The sequence below is a fragment of the Salvelinus alpinus genome, chromosome 3, assembly GCF_045679555.1.
Source record: "Salvelinus alpinus chromosome 3, SLU_Salpinus.1, whole genome shotgun sequence".
In the NCBI taxonomy this organism is placed as follows: domain Eukaryota; kingdom Metazoa; phylum Chordata; class Actinopteri; order Salmoniformes; family Salmonidae; genus Salvelinus; species Salvelinus alpinus.
Window position 1 is genome coordinate 70,752,027 of NC_092088.1, and position 20,318 is coordinate 70,772,344.

General features: G+C 42.8%; 1 protein-coding gene across 4 annotated transcripts in view; it reads left to right on the plus strand.

Annotated features, from left to right (window-relative positions):
- LOC139571252 (adenosine kinase-like) overlaps positions 1–20,318 on the plus strand; it is a 276,125-nt gene that overhangs the window by 157,849 nt on the left and 97,958 nt on the right. For all 4 annotated transcript variants that reach the window (XM_071393931.1, XM_071393933.1, XM_071393934.1 and 1 more), the window contains one exon: positions 19,831–20,001. In XM_071393931.1, coding sequence (XP_071250032.1) covers positions 19,831–20,001 — 171 coding nt within the window. The remainder of the gene's footprint in view (positions 1–19,830; positions 20,002–20,318) is intronic.

Below are 20,318 nucleotides of genomic sequence, written 5' to 3' on the forward strand. Positions count from 1 at the left end.
CCCGATGTTGAGGAGCTAGCCCTGATGTTAAAGAGCTCTGATGTTGAAGAGCTCACCCTGATGTTTAAAGGGCTCCAGTAACTCATAAGCGCTTTCACTTTTCCAGCTTTCTCTCAGCAGATTTCTTTAAGTGGCTTATGTGAATTGGAATTGGCCATATTGAAGCACAGAATGAATCAAATACTGCACACTCCTCACTGTTTGATACCATTCCATTCCCTTCAGTCTAGTCATTATTATGAGCCATCCTCCCCTCACCAGCCTCCTGTGGTGTAGAAGTAGTGTTGGAGAGGTTTTACACACACACACACACACACACACACACACACACACACACACACACACACACACACACACACACACACACACACACACACACACACACACACACACACACACACACACACACACACACACACACACACACAGATTAGTACTACAGCTGTACACTTGCCATAGAGTGTGTGAGTATTGCCTGACCCTAGAGCTAAACCCTCAGCTACGCTACCCTTCCATCAAACTCACAACACTACCTTCCTTATCTCCTGGGGTTTCTGTCTGATAGGAATAGCCAGAGAAGTGATATAGTTGTCTATTTTTCATATCTAGTGTTGTAGTACGGTCCAGCTATCTGCTCTTGCTTCTGTGAAATGTTGTGCTTTTAGCTTAGCAGCTTTCAGACTTTCACTGTGGCTATTTTTAAGCTGTTTGACTAGGACAGGGTTTCCCAAACTCGTGCACCCTATAGTGCAGGCATAGGCCTCTGGTCAAAAGTAGTGCACTGTATAGGGAATAGGGTACCATTTGGGGCATGGCCTAGGAGAGACCGAGACCAGTGTGTTTGCTCCTCTTGCTTAAAGGCCAAATGCTTTCTTCCTGATATAATCCATTTAATCAATCACAATCTGTTTACTTACATGGTTCCTGATATAATCCATGTAATCAATCACACTCTGTTTACTTACATGGTTCCTGATATAATCCATGTAATCAATCACACTCTGTTTACTTACATGGTTCCTGATATAATCCATTTAATCAATCACACTCTGTTTACTTACATGGTTCCTGATTATAATCCATTTAATCAATCACACTCTGTTTACTTACATGGTTCCTGATTATAATCCATTTAATCAATCACACTCTGTTTACTTACATGGTTCCTGATTATAATCCATGTAATCAATCACACTCTGTTTACTTACATGGTTCCTGATATAATCCATGTAATCAATCACAGTCTGTTTACTTACATGGTTCCTGATATAATCCATTTAATCAATCACACTCTGTTTACTTACATGGTTCCTGATTATAATCCATGTAATCAATCACACTCTGTTTACTTACATGGTTCCTGATATAATCCATGTAATCAATCACATTCTGCTGATTTACATGGTTCCTTATTATAATCCATTTAATCAATCACACTCACATGGTTCCTTATTATAATCCATTTAATCATTTACACTGTTTACTTACATGGTTCCTGATTATAATCTATTTAAAGCGATCACTCTGTTTACTTACATGGTTCCTGATTATAATCCATTTCATCAATCACAATCTGTTTACTTAACATGGTTTCTGATACAGTTCCTTTCATAGATCACACTCTGTTTACTTACATGGTTTCTTTCCCTTCAAGCAATTAGAACTCAACCTGGGCGTCAAGTAGCGTAACGGTTAGAGTGTTGCCTGTAACCGAAAGTGATGCGACTGCAGGATCTGACTAAATTAACTGTACAAATTGTGATGTGTTTTTTGGTTTGTTGTCCGCCGAATACAACAGGTGTAGATCTTACAGTGAAATGCTTACTTACAAGCCCCTAACTGACAATGCCGTTTAAAAAATAAGAACAAGAATAATAAATAAAAGCAACAAGTAATTAAAGAGCAGCAGTAAAATAACAATAGTGAGACTATATAGTGGGGGTACCGGTACAGAGTCAATGTGCGGGGGCACCGGTTAGTCGAGGTAATTTACGTAATATGTACATGTAGGTAGAGTTATTAAAGTGACTATGCATCGATAATAATAGAGAATCGTAGCGGCGTAAAAGAATGGGAGGGCAATGCAAATAGTCTGGGTAGCCATTTGATTAGATGTTCAGGAGTCTTATGGCTTGGGGGTAGAAGGTGTTTTTGAAGCCTCTTGGACCTAGACTTGGCGCTCCGGTACCGCTTGCCGTGCGGTAGCAGAGAGAACAGTCTATGACTGGGGTGTCTGGAGTCTTTGACAATTTTTAGGACCTTCTTCTGACACCGCCTAGTATAGAGGTCCTGGATGGCAGGAAGCTTGGCCCCAGTGATGTACTGGGCCATACGCACTACCCTCTGTAGTGCCTTGCGATCGGGAGGCCGAGCATTTGCCATACCAGGCAGTGATGCAACCAGTCAGGATGCTCTCGATGGTGCAGCTGTAGAACCTGTTGAGGATCTGAGGACCCATGCCAAATATAGGTTTTGTTGTGCCCTCTTCACGACTGTTGGTGTGCTTGGACCATGTTAGTTTGTTGGTGATGTGGACACCAAGGAACTTGAAGCTCTCAACCTGCTCCACTACAGCCCCGTCGATGAGAATGGGGGCGTGCTCGGTCCTCCTTTTCCTGTAGTCCACAATCATCTCTTTAATCTTGATCACGTTGATGGAGAGGTTGTTGTCCTGGCACCACACGACCAGGTCTCTGAATGTGCCACCTATAAATCATGTTTCACACCATCCACCACTGTTGTCATCTTTCAAACTTAATGATGGTGTTGGAGTCATGCCTGGCCGTGCAGTCATGAGTGAACAGGGAGTACAGGAGGGGACTGAGCACGCAGCCCTGAGGGGCCCCTGTGTTGAGGATCAGTGTGGCGGATGTGTTGTTACCTACCCTTACCACCTGGGGGCGGCCCGTCAGGGAGTCCAGGATCCAATTGCAGAGGGAGATGTTTAGTCCCAGGGTTGTTAGCTTATTGATGAGCTTAGAGGGCACTATGATGTTGAACGCTGAGCTGTAATCAATGAATAGCATTCTCACATAGGTGTTCCTTTTGTCCAGGTGGGAAAGGGCAGTGTGGAGTGCATTAGAGATTGCATCATCTGTGGATCTGTTAGGACGGTATGCAAATTGGAGTGGGTCTAGTGTTTCTGGGATAATGGTGTTGATGTGAGCCATGACCAGCCGTTCAAAGCACTTCATGAAATCATAAGTACTGTGAAATATTGGAGGAATGTATCTGTCTGCCTGTCTGTAAGGCAGTCATCTTCTAAGTCCCAAATGGCCCTAAGGCTATGGTCAATTGTAGTGCACTATTTAGAGAATAGGGTGACATTTGGGGATGTCGTCGTCATAATAACCTGGGGAGAAAGTTACTGGACTCCTCTCCTTCATGGCTTTGGCTGAATGACGACATTTATTATGTCGAAGATAAAACATCTCGGTAGATGGCAGATAATAGTGTTTACAAAAATAACCCGATTCACTTTTAATAGCATTACTGTAATGTGATCGGTCCGTCTAGGTCCATTGTGTCTTTCTTTTTCACTGTGTTCCAAATGGCACTCTATTTCCTATATAGTGCACTACTTTTCACCAGAGCCCTATGGGTCCTGGTCAAAAGTAGTTCACTTGGGAATAGGGTGCCATTTGAAATGTAGTCCTAGTTGCACAGATATAGCAGTCTGTACTGCACTGCCAGGCCAAACAGTTGTTGCCCTATTATGACTTCACTGAAAGGTCAAAGGTCACGATATGTCTGATGACCTCACTGTTACAAATAAACGGTTATTATGACCAACTGCCCCTGTCCCGACCCCAAAATGGGGTTTTATTTTTCTGTGTATCATTTTTCTGTCTATTAACTGTAGTTATAAAAGCAGCTTCTCAAATGACACCCTATTTCTTATATAGTGACTACTTTTGACCAAAGCCCTCTGAACCCTATTCAAAAGTAGTGCCATGTAAAGGGAATAGGATGCCATTTGGGACGCAGGCATTGTGATGCAGATTTCAGCGGTGTTGTGAACATCGACCTGACAGTCCCACTCAGAGAGGAGTTTCGGTTGGCTGCTGCAGTGTCCCTGCCCTGTTTCTCCCTTGCTTGTTCTTCCTGTCTGTGTGTATGGGTATTCTTGCATGTGTGTCTGTGTGTGTGTGTGTGTGTGTGTGTGTGTGTGTGTGTGTGTGTGTGTGTGTGTGTGTGTGTGTGTGTGTGTGTGTGTGTGTGTGTGTGTGTGTGTGTGTGTGTGTGTGTGTGCGTGTTACGATCAACTGTGTGTGTCGTCTACACAGCTCCTTCTTTCTCCGCAGGCCCACCAGATCAAAACAAAGATGACACACGCTGCAAAGATGAAAACAAAACAGGAAAATGTGTTTCCAAAGTTTTGAGGCTTTGTCAGTGATGCCAACCTATCCAGTTGTTTTGCTTAATTCTGTTTTATCATGTTTACAGATCTAGATTTCATTTAATGTCAGCAATTTCCACTTACTTGTAATTCAAGTTACAGGATGCTAAATAGCTGTAGAATATAATGAATTAATTAATATAAGGAGCCTCCTGTGCCTCAAGGCAGTTTAAACCTGTATTCAAGGCTTTAGCTAACAGTACATTCCAAAACAACATAGTTAGTTTAAACATTATTGCCGCTGCTTGCTTGTAACATCCCAGCCCCTCTCCAGATCTTAAAATCTAATCCCTGTAACATCCCAGCCCCTCTCCAGATCTCAAAGTCTAATCCCTGTAACATCCCAGCCCCTCTTGAGATCTCAAAGTCTAATCCCTGTAACATCCCAGCCCCTCTCCAGATCTCAAAGTCTAATCCCTGTAACATCCCAGCCCCTCTCCAGATCTCAAAGTCTAATCCCTGTAACATCCCAGCCCCTCTCCAGATCTCAAAGTCTAATCCCTGTAACATCCCAGCCCCTCTCCAGATCTCAAAGTCTAATCCCTGTAACATCCCAGCCCCTCTCCAGATCTCAAAATCTAATCCCTGTAACATCCCAGCCCCTCTCCAGATCTCAAAGTCTAATCCCTGTAACATCCCAGCCCCTCTCCAGATCTCAAAATCTAATCCCTGTAACATCCCAGCCCCTCTCCAGATCTCAAAGTCTAATCCCTGTAACATCCCAGCCCCTCTCCAGATCTCAAAGTCTAATCCCTGTAACATCCCAGCCCCTCTCCAGATCTCAAAGTCTAATCCCTGTAACATCCCAGCCCCTCTCCTCATCTCACAGTCTATTCCCTGTAACATCCCAGCCCCTCTCCTCATCTCAAAGTCTATTCCCTGTAACATCCCAGCCCCTCTCCTCATCACAAAGTCTATTCCCTGTAACATCCCAGCCCCTCTCCTCATCTCAAAGTCTAATCCCTGTAACATCCCAGCCCCTCTCCTCATCTCAAAGTCTAATCCCTGTAACATCCCAGCCCCTCTCCTCATCTCAAAGTATAATTTGGTGATTAAGCAGAGAGTGTTGACTGAGAAGCTGTTTGTGTTTTAATTATATTGCTGTTTGCTATGTGATCGGATGGGATGTACACTTCTGTTGTATAGGCTGACACGGTCACAGACACACACACACACACACACACATATATAGAACACACACAGTACAGTCAGAATATGTTATTAGACTGACTGTTCAAGCAGCAGGCCTGTGCTGTATTGTGTTCTAACTCTGAACAGGATCAGTGGGTATAGCACTGGAGCCCCATACAGCATTATGGAATTTGACAGGCTTCACACAACATGGTGTAAGGGCACACTTTGTTTCTCCTACTGTTTACATGGAATATGGCAGACGGATTGTTTCTGGAAGAGAGAGGGTCTCTCTTTTTTCTTTTAACTATTTCTCCCTCTCTCGCTCCCTCTCTCTTTCTCCCTCTCTCTCGCGCTCTCTTTCTCCCACTCTCTCTCTGTCCCTCTCTCTTCTCTCCTCTCGCTCTCTATTTCGCCCTCTCTCCTCTCTTGCACTCTCTCCCGCTCTCATTCTTTTTTCTCTCTTCTCGCTTTCTTTCTCTCTTCCCGCTCGCTCACTCTCTTGCTCTCTACTCTTAAGCGTCTGAGGGAAATATGTATCAAATAAATTCTGTGCAGCTAGGGCAAACCCCTGCACCCCTCCCTGTCCCCTCATTGTCTTTTCAGCAATCAGAACTTTGTTAGTTTCGCCTCTCAACCAAAACCAAATATGATCCAATGGCTTCAGCAATGAACTGTCATTTACCGATCTGGTGTGTTAGGCTGGGCCCTTTCGCTCTCTTTCTTCTCTCTCTCTCTCTCTCTGTCTCTCTCTCTCTTTCGATCTGTCTCTCTCTCTTTCTCTCTCTCGCTCTCTTTCTCTATCTCTCTCTTTCTCTCGATCTTGTACACTGATTTTGAGTTCCAAATGGCACCCTATTACCTATGTAGTGCACTACTTTTGACCTGGTCAAACATGTATGTCTTTCTCCTCAGATATATAATTTATCAGAGTGTTTAAGATAAGTGTCAGTAATTAATTTACATCCATGGAGTGGCAAGTTTGGGAATGTTCACTTCTGTGCCACACTGTCGAGGAATGTCTGGAGGATAGATTTGTTTCTCTCCCTCTCTTCTGTGCATAGTCAACCTGTTCTGAGTCCCAAATGGCACCCTTTTTCCTACATGGGCCCTAGTCAAAGTAATGCTCTATATAGTGCACTATGTAGAGACTAGGGTGCCATTTGGGACAGAGTGTCGTGTGATTACTTACTACTAGGCCCTTTGGTTGTAACTGGAGAGTCCAGTCCAGTTTAGACACACCAACACTGATCCCACTGCACTGCTTTATACATCTGACCCATATATTCAGGTATTTTCCAGCCAATTCAGCAGGGAAAAAAGTCTCGACATCTGTTTCAATATAGGTGTGTTCTGCAGACTGTTATTCCATTTTCCATCCTCCTTCTCCTCCACCCCTTCTTCCTCCTCCTCCTCAGAGAGAGCGAGAGAGAGAGCTCCCTGCGAACCCAACAGTTTGATGTTTTAGGCTCTAGCATGAAAATAAATGTGTAGTCTCTGTTGTGTCCTTTTTTCATTAACATATAACAAAGATTTAGGAGGGAGGAAAGGCTGGAAAGCAGTACTTTTTTTTTCTTCCTGGAATGCGTTTTTAGCCTTTTACCATGGGTAGCATATGGTACGTGTAAGGGAGAGTCAGTTTGTGGATTATTTTGAGGATTAGTATTGGCGTTTGAATGCTCTTGGCTTTAAATATTGTCTGTTTTAGATCTTAAATACATTCCTTGGCATTCCCTCTCCTCTCTCAGCCTGCCCTCTAACTCTGGCCAACACATTTTTGACTCAACTCTGTTTGGAGCTTGGGAGGAGAGCGAGAGAGAGCACCAAACCAGAGATCCCCTGACGCCCATCTCACAATGTTATTAGGAAGAATGATAAGTAAGAACCACCCTGATTATCCTAGCTCCTCAGTGTTTGGATGCCAGCTCCATTTTACCCTCTTGGCGTTAGGTTAGGGTTTTTCATTTAAGTAGTTGGTAGTTATTATTTTTTCTTTTTAAAGCAGTAGAGGCACTAGAGGTTAATGCAATTATGTTCTCCCATTGCTGTACAAATTGCAGGCCTGTACTGTGACACATTCATTGCCCCCCCTCGCAGTGTTCCGTTGTGTGTGTGTGTGTGTTCCCCAGTAAGCCCCAATGCCTTGTTCTAGCCAAGCTGTGACAGTGTAATGGCAGTGTAGGGCATCACTGCCACGACCTTCGTTCCAGCCACAGTACATCTCCATATTTTATAACGACCCTTCAAATGGAATAGAAGAACTTGGTCTAGACCTATACATGCTGTATGTACAGTGGGGAGAACAAGTATTTGATACACTGCCGATTTTGCAGGTTTTCCTACTTACAAAGCATGTAGAGGTCTGTCATTTTTATCATAGGTACACTTCAACTGTGAGAGACGGAATCTAAAACAAAAATCCAGAAAATCACATTGTATGATTTTTAAGTAATTAATTTGCATTTTATTGCATGACATAAGTATTTGATCACCTACCAACCAGTAAGAATTCCGGCTCTCACAGACCTGTTAGTTTTTCTTTAAGAAGCCCTCCTGTTCTCCACTCATTACCTGTATTAACTGCACCTGTTTGAACTCGTTACCTGTATAAAAGACACCTGTCCACACACTCAATCAAACAGACTCCAACCTCTCCACAATGGCCAAGACCAGAGAGCTGTGTAAGGACATCAGGGATAAATTGTAGACCTGTACAAGGCTGGGATGGGCTACAGGACAATAGGCAAGCAGCTTGGTGAGAAGGCAACAACTGTTGGCACAATTATTAGAAAATGGAAGAAGTTCAAGATGACGGTCAATCACCCTCGGTCTGGGGCTCCATGCAAGATCTCACCTCGTGGGGCATCAATGATCATGAGGAATGTGAGGCATCAGCCCAGAACTACACGGCAGGACCTGGTCAATGACCTGAAGAGAGCTGGGACCACAGTCTCAAAGAAAACCATTAGTAACACACTACGCCGTCATGGATTAAAATCCTGCAGCGCACGCAAGGTCCCCCTGCTCAAGCCAGCGCATGTCCAGGCCCGTCTGAAGTTTGCCAATGACCATCTGGATGATCCAGAGGAGGAATGGGAGAAGGTCATGTGGTCTGATGAGACAAAAATAGAGCTTTTTGCTCTAAACTCCACTCGCCGTGTTTGGAGGAATAGAAGGATGAGTACAACCCCAAGAACACCATCCCAACCGTGAAGCATGGAGGTGGAAACATCATTCTTTGGGGATGCTTTTCTGCAAAGGGGACAGGACGACTGCACCGTATTGAGGGGAGGATGGATGGGGCCATGTATCGCGAGATCTTGACCAACAACCTCCTTCCCTCAGTAAGAGCATTGAAGATGGGTCGTGGCTGGGTCTTCCAGCATGACAACGACCCGAAACACACAGCCAGGGCAACTAAGGAGTGGCTCCGTAAGAAGCATCTCAAGGTCCTGGAGTGGCCTAGCCAGTCTCCAGACCTGAACCCAATAGAAAATCTTTGGAGGGAGCCGAAAGTCCGTATTGCCCAGCGACAGCCCCGAAACCTGAAGGATCTGGAGAAGGTCTGTATGGAGGAGTGGGCCAAAATCCCTGCTGCAGTGTGTGCAAACCTGGTCAAGAACTACAGGAAACGTATGATCTCTGTAATTGCAAACTAAGGTTTCTGTACCAAATATTCAGTTCTGCTTTTCTGATGTATCAAATACTTATGTCATGCAATAAAATGCAAATTAATTACTTAAAAATCATACAATGTGATTTTCTGGATTTTTGTTTTAGATTCCTTCTCTCACAGTTGAAGTGTACCTATGATAAAAATTACAGACCTCTACATGCTTTATAAGTAGGAAAACCTGCAAAATCGTCAGTGTATCAAATACTTGTTCTCCCCACTGTATATCATTACAAATATCACTCAAAATGGATTCACCTTTTTTTGTCCAGAAAGAAAGTATTTTGTTGAAGAAATAAATACCAAAGCAGTCAGTTGATTTATTTTCCAGTTGTTAAATCCTGTTTGTGTCACATTTATGTTGCTCTGGAGGACTCAGCATGACTGATTTGATACCCCTCTTCATCTCCGCGGGGCCTTTACAAGCACGGCCTGCCCTTGGTTTAGTTTCCAGTACTGTTGGCCTTACTCCCTACTGATCTCTCTCTCTTTCACTTTCTCTCACTTTCTATCACATTCTCTCTCTTTCCATCTCTGTCTCTCAGAAGTGGATGGATTCCTAAATATCTGATAAGGTCTTTAAGAACATGATTCTTAAGAGAGAGAGATGGGAAGAGGAGAGAGAGATGGAGAGAGGAGGGAGAGGGAGGGAGAGAGATAAAGAGAGAGATTTGATCAGTATGGTTTGATTGCTGAGCAATACAGAGTAGTCATCAAAGCATTCATCTTGAGGTTTTCATCCACTCAAGACTTTGCAGACTTTACTCTCTTGTCTCTCTCCTCTTCTGTGCAACTCACTCTCTACTCTTCATGTGTGAAGGTGTGTGTGTGTGTGTGTGTTAGGGATGTAACGATTCACCTATACGCATCGGTTCCCGATTCAAATGTTTAAGATACAAATGCATCAGTCCAGGGACCCCAAACCGATCCAAATGTAGCATGAATCGGTCAGAAAATCATTTTTGCGAGGCGCACTGCATGGCCAAAGCGAGAGGAGAAGAAAAGATCACTCCGGTAAAACTTCCAAACCGTCAAAACCATTTGATTCTGAGATTATGAACTCCTGCCTTTTCCATGACATAGACTTACCAGGTGACTCCAGGTGAAAGCCATGGTTGCCCTTATTGATGTCACCTGTTAAATCCACTTTGATCAGTGTAGATTAAGGGGAGGAGACAGGTTGAAGAAGGATTTTTAAGCCTTGATACAGTTGAGACATGGATTGTGCCATTCAGAGGGTGAATGGGCAAGACAAAAGATTGAAGTGCCTTTCAACGGGCTATGGTAGTAGGTGCCAGGCACACCGATTTGTGTCAGTAACTGCAACCATGCTGGGATTTTCATGCTCAATAGTTTCCCATGTATCATGTACATCAAGAATGGTGGGAGGACGTGGGTGGGAGGGTGCAACTCAATATTAGGAAGGTGTTCTTAATGTTTTTTTACACTGTGTATATTCATTAGCTATGTCATAGCTAATTTGTAAACAATAAATATTGATACATTAGCAGCTCAAACACTTAATCTGCAAAAATGACAAGTTCATTAGTGGGTGTTGGTGATTTCAGAACCAAAGTGGGGGGACAAATAAACCGGCTGCATTGCCCCCCCCTGATAGTGGTAGTGGGGTGGTAGATGATTAGTCTCCCTTATGGCTCAGCTCAGGTGCCTACATAGTACATACACCATTGACATACATCATTTACACACACACACGTCAGTCAGGTCAGACAGATCCAGCTCATGAGCTCCATCAGCAGCAGATTTTAATTTAGAAGGGAAAATTAATGTGTAAATGCAACATGTTAGTGCATCGAGTTGTGTCCGATCGATGTGTTGTTGCTTCCTGTGTTGTGGCGTGGCGGAGCTGTACTGATGGAACAGCCAGTTTGCTCAAGATTCAAGGCGAAATTCGACGTTCGTCCAAGTACCCGGGATGTCGGGAAGCGACTTAAATCCCAGCCACTAGGGGCAACGGTGAGCGGTATTACCATCAAGTAGACCACTATTACCATCACATAAACCGTTAGCTCCGGCTCCTAAGGTTGCATGTTCAATCCCAGTGCTAGGCACTCGTTGTTATTTTATTAATGTTTAAAATTCAACGTTTGTTTTATTTATTTTTCACCTTTATTTAACCAGGTAGGCCAGTTGAGAACAAGTTCTCATTTACAACTGCGACCTGGCCAAGATAAAGCAAAGCAGTGCGACAAAAACAATAACACAGAGTTACATATGGGATAAACAAATGTACAGTCAATAACAAAATAGAAAAATCTGTGTGCAAATGTAGTAAGATTAGGGAGGTAAGGCAATAAATAAGCCATAGTGGCAAAATAATTACATTTTAGCATAAACACTGGAGTGATAGATGTGCAGATGATGATGTGCAAGTAGAGATACTAGGGTGCAAAAGAGAAGAAGAAAAAAAGAACAATATGGGGATGAGGTAGTGGGGTGTGCTATTTACAGATGGGCTGTGTACAGGTACAGTACACGGTTGAGTAATTTCTGTTGTAACCCTATCCCAAACCTCAACCCTTATCTTAACCATTCAGAATTAACTCCTAAACTTAACAGTCAAAAAAAATTCTGTTGTAACCCTATCCCAAACATAACCGTCAAAATTTCTAAATGTAATGTTTGGACAAACATGGACAAACGTCGGTATCCGAAGTCAAATTGGTAAAAGTGTGAGATCTTGTTGGATGGAGATAGAGGAGTCACACAGAGTTAACGAAGCTCCCAACCCCTCATATTGATCCACATTGCCACAGCACTTCACACATAACGGAACAGAAGAACAGTGTGTGGAATCCCACACACACACACACACACACACACACACACACACACACACACACACACACACACACACACACACACACACACACACACACACATACACACACACACACGGCAGCATCACACATACTGATCAGTGTGACATCTAATTCTGTGTAATGAACTCTCAGCACCAGAGAGCATGATGATAGGGGGGCACACACACACACACAGTCTGTCTGTGGTAATGACAAGAGAGCTTGGCAGCAGGGCTGCAGCCTTTCTGTACCTTTTGATTTAAACACTGTACAGTACTAGGCTAGCAACTGCAAGGTTGTGGGTTCAACTCCCGCAGGGATCACAATACACATACAAGAAATGTATGCATTAAAAGGACACCTACTCATTCATGGGTTTTCTTTATTTTACTATTTTCTACATTGTAGAATAATAGTGAAGACATCAAAACTATGAAATAACACATGGAATCATGTAGTAACCAAAAAACTCCATCACTCTTCTTCTTCTTCATCAAATAGCCCTTACACAGCCTGGAGGTGTGTTGGGTCATTGTCCTGTTGAAAAACAAATTATAGTCCCACTAAGCGCAAACCAGATGGGATGGCATATCACTGCAGAATGCTGTGGTATCCATGCTGGTTAAATGTGCCTTGAATTCTAAATAAATCACTGACAGTGTCACCAGTAAAGCACCACCACACTATCACACCTCCTCGTCCTTGATTCCCGGTGGGAACCACACATGCAAAGATAATCCGTTCACCTACTCTGCGTTTCCAAAGACACAGCGGTTGGAACCTAAAATCTCACATTTGGACTTATCAGACCAAAGGACAGATTTCCACCGGTCTAATGTCCATTGCTCATGTTTCTTGGCCCAAGCAAGTCTCTTCTTCTTATTGGTGTCCTTTGGTAGTGGTTTCATTCACACAGTCTCCTCTGAACAGTTGATTCTGAGGTGTGTCTGTTACTTGAACTCTGTGAAGCATTTATTTGGGCTGCAATTTCTGAGGTGCAGTTAACTCTAATGAACTTACCCTCTGCAGCAGAGGTAACTCTGTGTCTTCCTTTCCTGTGGCGGTCCTCATGAGAGCCAGTTTCATCATAGTGCTTGATGGTTTTTGCGACTGCACTTGAAGAAACTTTCAAAGTTCTTGATATTTTTCGGATTGACTGACCTTCACATCTTAAAGTAATGATGGACTGTCCTTTCTCTTTGCTTGTTTGAGCCATTCTTTCCATAATATGGACTTAACCCTATTTTGGTAAAATTCCATCTTCTGTATACCACCCCTACCTTGTTACAACATAACTGATTGGCTTAAAAGCATTAAAAAGGAAAAAAATTCCACAAATGAACTTTAATTGAAATGCATTCCAGGTGACTACCTCATGAAGCTGGTTGAGAGAATGCCAAGAGTGTTCAAAGCTGTCATCAAGGCAAAGGGTGGCTACTTTGAAGAAACTCAAATATAAAATAAAATATCTTGGTTACTACATGATTCCATATGTGTTTTTTCATAGTTTTGATGTCTTCACTATTATTCTACAATGTTGAAAGTACTGAAAATAAGAAAAACTCTTGAATGAGTAGGTGTGTCCAAACTTTTGACTGGTACTATATAAATATATACTATAGTCACTACTAGCCATGATGGGGCATTTTGATAGATCTTTGTATAGGATGTGAAGCATTTGTACCCTTTTATACGTTTTATTTTATTTTAAGCTTTAGTGACATCATTCCCATTCATCACACACAGATTTTCTGATGTTAAACTATCGGAGCCTAGAGGGGAACTCTGATACGAGAGTAGGGAAGGTGTGCTTGCATGCGTGTGTGTGTGTGTGTGTGTGTGTGTGTGTGTGTGTGTGTGTGTGTGTGTGTGTGTGTGTGTGTGTGTGTGTGTGTGTGTGTGTGTGTGTGTGTGTGTGTGTGTGTGTGTGTGTTAAACTAACTGTTCTAACTGCACAGTAAGACTTACTGTGGTCATATTACCAGAAGATTTCATTTCAGTACTGCCACTTAGGACATTTTTCATTGTGCGGGCCAAGAAGAGGAAGTCATTCCTCTTTTGGGTAAACAGTGAAAAATGTACGTGTCGCTTTCCAATTTCTCCCTCAAATTACAGCTCGACAGAAGCCAAACATCACTTCTTATTATTATTTGCCAAGCAAACAACATGTCTGAACCTCTAACTGCCCTTATTAAATGTTTTGGCTGGATGGAAATTGTACAAAGTGTACCTCGGAGCCACTTTGATCAGCGTGACCTGGAAAGGTGATACGCCTGTACTTCACAAGCTCTCTCTGACACCTGGGGAAACTGGATCTGTTGTTGTGGACACTTGATCCACTCCAGCACTGTGCTAAAGACTTACCTTCTTCAGTTTCTGCTCTGTACAAACAGTCAAGCTGACGATTGGAATTGAAATTTCTCATGGCTTGAGCTTCTGCTTCTTTCTTACCCACAAACCACTACTGGAGTGGAGTCACAAAGCTGAGAACCATGCATGCATTATTTTATGAAAGGCCAGCCTAAGGCATTTCTGTAACATCAAACATGGAAACATGAAATGTTTTAATAGGGAAGAAAAAATGTGTGTGTGTGTGTGTGTATATTTTTTTATATTTCTATATATATTTTATATATATATATTTTATATGTTTTTATATATATTATATATATAATACATACATACATACATACATACACACACACACACACACACACACACACACACACACACACACACACACACACACACACACACACACACACACACACACACACACACAGTGCATTCGGAAAGTATTCAGACCCCTTGACTTTTCCACATGTTGTTACTTTACAGCCTTATTCTAAAATGTATTAAATTGTTTTTAATCAATCTACAGACAATCTCCCATAATGACAATGCAAAAACAGGTTTTTAGAAGTGTTTTTACGTTTATACAAAATTTAAAAAACTATCACATTTACATAAGTATTCAGACTCTTTTCTAAGTACTTTGTTGAAACACCTTTGGCAGCGATTACAGCCTCGAGTCTTCTTGGGTATGACGCTACAAGCTTGGCACACCTCTATTTGGGGAGTTTCTCTCGTTCTTCTCTGCAGATCATGGATGGGGAGCGTCGCTGCACAGCTATTTTCAGGTCTCTCCAGAGATGTTCGTTCGGGTTCAAGTCCGGGCTTTGGCTGGGCCATTCAAGGACATCAAATCAAATTTTATTGGTCACACACACATGGTTAGCAGATGTTATTGCGAGTGTAGCAAAATGCGTGTGCTTCTAGTTCTGACAGTACAGCAATATCTAACATGTAATCTAACAATTCCATAACAACTACCTAATACACACAAATCTAAGTAAAGGAATGGGATAAGAATATATACATATAAATATATGGATGAGCAATGACAGAGCGGCATAGGCAAGATGTAATAGATGGTATAAAATACAGTATATACATGTGAGATGAGTGATGCAAGATATGTAAACATTATGCGAGGGTTTTAGGTGACAAGACAAATTTCTTCAGCCTCCTGAGAGACTTGTCCCAAAGCCACTCCTACGTAGTGTTGGCTGTGCGCTTACATGATTCCACATGTGTTATTTCATCGTTTTGATGTCTTCACTATTATTCTATAATGTAGACAATAGTAAAACTAAAGAAAAACCCTTGAATGAGTAGGTGTGTGCAAACTTTTGACTGGTACTATATACACTGCTCAAAAAAATAAAGGGTACACTAAAATAACACATCCTAGATCTGAATGAATGAAATATTCTTATTAAATACTTTTTTCTTTACATAGTTGAATGTGCTGACAACAAAATCACACAAAAATTATCAATGGAAATCAAATTTATCAACCCATGGAGGTCTGGATTTGGAGTCACACTCAAAATTAAAGTGGAAAACCACACTACAGGCTGATCCAACTTTGATGTAATGTCCTTAAAACAAGTCAAAATGAGGCTCAGTAGTGTGTGTGGCCTCCACGTGCCTGTTTGACCTCCCTACAACGCCTGGGCATGCTCCTGATGAGGTGGTGGATGGTCTCCTGAGGGATCTCCTCCCAGACCTGGACTAAAGCATCCGCCAACTCCTGGACAGTCTGTGGTGCAACGTGGCGTTGGTGGATGGAGCGAGACATGATGTCCCAGATGTGCTCAATTGGATTCAGGTCTGGGGAACGGGTGGGCCAGTCCATAGCATCAATGCCTTCCTCTTGCAGGAACTGCTGACACACTCCAGCCACATGAGGTCTAGCATTGTCTTGCATTAGGAGGAACCCAGGGCCAACCGCACCAGCATATGGTCTCACAAGGGGTCTGAGATCTCATCTCGGTACCTAATGGCAGTCAGGCTACCTCTGGCGAGCACATGGAGAGGTGTGCGGCCCCCCAAAGAAACGCCACCCCACACCATGACTGACCCACCGCCTAACCGGTCATGCTGGAGGATGTTGCAGGCAGCAGAACGTTCTCCACGGCGTCTCCAGACTCTGTCACGTCTGTCACATGTGCTCAGTGTGAACCTGCTTTCATCTGTGAAGAGCACAGGGCGCCAGTGGCGAATTTGCCAATCTTGGTGTTCTCTGGCAAATGCCAAACGTCCTGCACGGTGTTGGGCTGTAAGCACAACCCCCACCTGTGGACGTCGGGCCCTCATACCACCCTCATGGAGTCTGTTTCTGACCGTTTGAGCAGACACATGCACATTTGTGGCCTGCTGGAGGTCATTTTGCAGGGCTCTGGCAGTGATCCTCCTGCTCCTCCTTGCACAAAGGTGGAGGTAGCGGTCCTGCTGCTGGGTTGTTGCTCTCCTACAGCCTCCTCCACGTCTCCTGATGTACTGGCCTGTCTCCTGGTAGCGCCTCCATGCTCTGGACACTACGCTGACAGACACAGCAAACCTTCTTGCCACAGCTCGCATTGATGTGCCATCCTGGATGAGCTGCACTACCTGAGCCACTTGTGTGGGTTGTAGACTCCGTCTCATGCTACCACTAGAGTGAAAGCACCGCCAGCATTCAAAAGTGACCAAAACATCAGCCAGGAAGCATAGGAACTGAGAAGTGGTCTGTGGTCACCACCTGCAGAACCACTCCTTTATTGGGGGTGTCTTGCTAATTGCCTATAATTTCCACCTGTTGTCTATTCCATTTGCACAACAGCATGTGAAATTTATTGTCAATCAGTGTTGCTTCCTAAGTGGACAGTTTGATTTCAAAAGAAGTGTGATTGACTTGGAGTTACATTGGTTTGTTTAAGTGTTCCCTTTATTTTTTTGAGCAGTGTATATAAATATTTTTTGGCATCAAAGCTGACATATCGTTTAGAATAGAAAGATGAGTTGTGAGAAAGACCAACAAAGGAAAGAATGATCAGGTGATCAATGTCCATCATATAGCCTATTTGTCAGGTCCGGTGGAGAGATTGGTAATGTTATAAGGATTGGAGATAATGTTATAAGGATTGGAGAGAGAAAGATCACAAATTCTACAGCACTACAGCATAGTCATATCTTAAGTGTAAAATGAACACTGACTCAATAATTCATGCCTTCTGGGAGTGCAGTAAAGTCCAAAAGTTATGGGCAGAGTTAGAAAGCTGTCTGTCAGAAGTTTTACAATGTAAGTTTACTTTTAATCCGTCTATTGGCGTTTTTCAAGACATGACATATGAGGGTGTGGTGAAATACCTAATGGGTTGGACAATATTATTTTCGTCACTTATATTGAAGAAGCCCCTACTGAAATACTGGAAGTCAAATGATACTCCAGCGTTAAGAGAATAATAAGAGAATAATTAAATATTTTATTTAAATATTGAAAAAAATCTGTCTACAGACAGAAACAACAAAACACAATCTAAAGTCATATGGGGCAGAGTCTTACAAGCATTGGAAACAACATTGGGTGTGGATGCGGTAGGAACGTGGGTCTGAGCAAGCGTGATGTCATGAATGTTTGTGGAAATGTATGGATACGTTAAGTTGTTTATTGTTTTATCGAGGTATGTTTTTGTTTATTGTCCAAAAAAGTACAATTACATTTTTTTTTTTTGCGGATATCTGAAGACTCAGCCCTTTTTATCAGAGCAGCTAACATTAGGCTTACCAAATGGAACCCTATTCCCTATATAGTGCACTACTTTTGACCAGGCCCATAGTTTCTCTACAACTACAAAAAGGCCATTTGTGTCAGAAAGCAATCTCCGTTTCCTCTGACACTGACATGCTGGCACACTCAGATTGAGAAATGTAAGGGTCAATGATTGGCCATCTTTTTACACACACACACACACACACACACACACACACACACACACACACACACACACACACACACACACACACACACACACACACACACACACACACACACACACACACACACACACACACACACACACACACACACATACACACACACACACACACACACACACACATATATACACACACGTGTTCATGATGAGTTCCCATTCAAAACACCTTAAATTTTACGCAGATGGAACATTGTGTTACCCTGATATTGCAACCCAAGGGCACCAACCCAGTCCTAGTCATTCCTAACCAGAGACATTTTCCACATCCGCATGATGACATACTGTGTAAAGCAATGTATAAAGTAATGACAATTCCTGCAGAGAGTAAAAAAAAACACACAAAAAAACTATTTCAAGATTAAATATTCCCCCACTTTGTACCATGTAATACATTGTTACATTTGATTGACTAACCGGGTACCCTCCATTCAGCAGTATTAGTCTCTTTCCTTTACAACATGAAGGTCGCTCCTCTATTTGCTCGCTGCAAATGTCATACTTGCTTTAATGAGAGAGGTGCACTGTTCAGCCACAATGGAAGCTTTTCAGCTAGATTAAATGTATCACCATACACAATGTATTTTTTTTATCCTTACTCCTGCCCCTATTGTGACACAGTGGTTGTCTAGAAGAGACGCTTGTAGCTGAAAAACATGGTTAAGGAGATCAGCATCAAAGAGAGGGGTGGTTTTGTGTGACTTGCAGGAGAGTCTCGCTTCGGATTTCAACCTGCAACACAGAGGTGTTGTCTTACCTGATTTCTATTCATTCACACAATGAGCAGACCTCCTCTTTCCCAGTAACCAGAGTCCAGACCAGACTTTTGTTTTCCCGTTCATCCGATATGTGCATGTTGCTTCCTTCAGAACACGGCCATGGACCACCGCCAGACGCTGGATTTCGCAGCTATCTATTTTCTTTGTCTGAACTGTGTACGTTCCAAGAAACCATTTTAGATAAATGCTTAGGCCTAACCACCCCTCGCGCATTACACTGCCTTTCTCATGATATGTCAATGCCTCACCTTGTTACAGTGTATTAAATTGTACCCCGTAATTCTCTTGTCAGACTCCAGAAGCCACAAATGAGCAGTTGGATCAGAGAGGGAGCACATTTTAGTTCATGTTGTCCATCAGCTCACAGACTGTTATGTCTGCCCGTACTGTACGTGTGGAGCTATGGGGGTTGTTTCTACTGCACTTGGCGATCATAACAGAAGAAGTGATCATGATGCTCGTGTATTTTATTATTATTTGTATTATTATTATTATCTGTTTGCAGGGTGTTGTCTGTGTGCATGTCTCTGTGTGTGTGTGTGTGTGTGTGTGTGTGTGTGTGTGTGTGTGTGTGTGTGTGTGTGTGTGTGTGTGTGTGTGTCTGTGTGTCTGTGTGTGTGAGAGAGAGAGAGAGACAGGGAAGAAACATGATGATACTAGTGTATATTGTCTTGTTTCATGATGTTATATCATGTGTTGTTTTCAGGGTTTCTTCCTGACGGTGTCCCCAGAGTCAATCCTGAAGGTGGCGAAGCACGCCTCTGAAAACAACAAGATCTTTAGCCTGAACCTCTCGGCTCCCTTCATCAGCCAGTTCTTCAAGGAGGCCATGATGAAGGTCATGCCGTACGTCGACATCTTGTTTGGCAACGAGACGGTGAGTGAAATGGGCCATTGTTCAAAGACCTTCCCACTGGATTGATGTATTCTGTTTACACAGTTCAACAACACATTATTCTGGTTTAGTGAGAGAGCATTTGAGTGTGTTTGTAAGCTGCCCAGTGCTGTTCACTACTACAGGAACAATTCCAAATATGCTACACATTCCAGTAAGGTAAGAACTGACGGCTGGCTGTGGTTGCGTAACGTGTTTTTCAAAGCGACTTATTGAGCTAGAGAGATGGAAAAAGTTTGGCAGTTTGAGCATTATGTCTTTACATCTGGCACATTCACAGACATTTTAATTGATGTCCC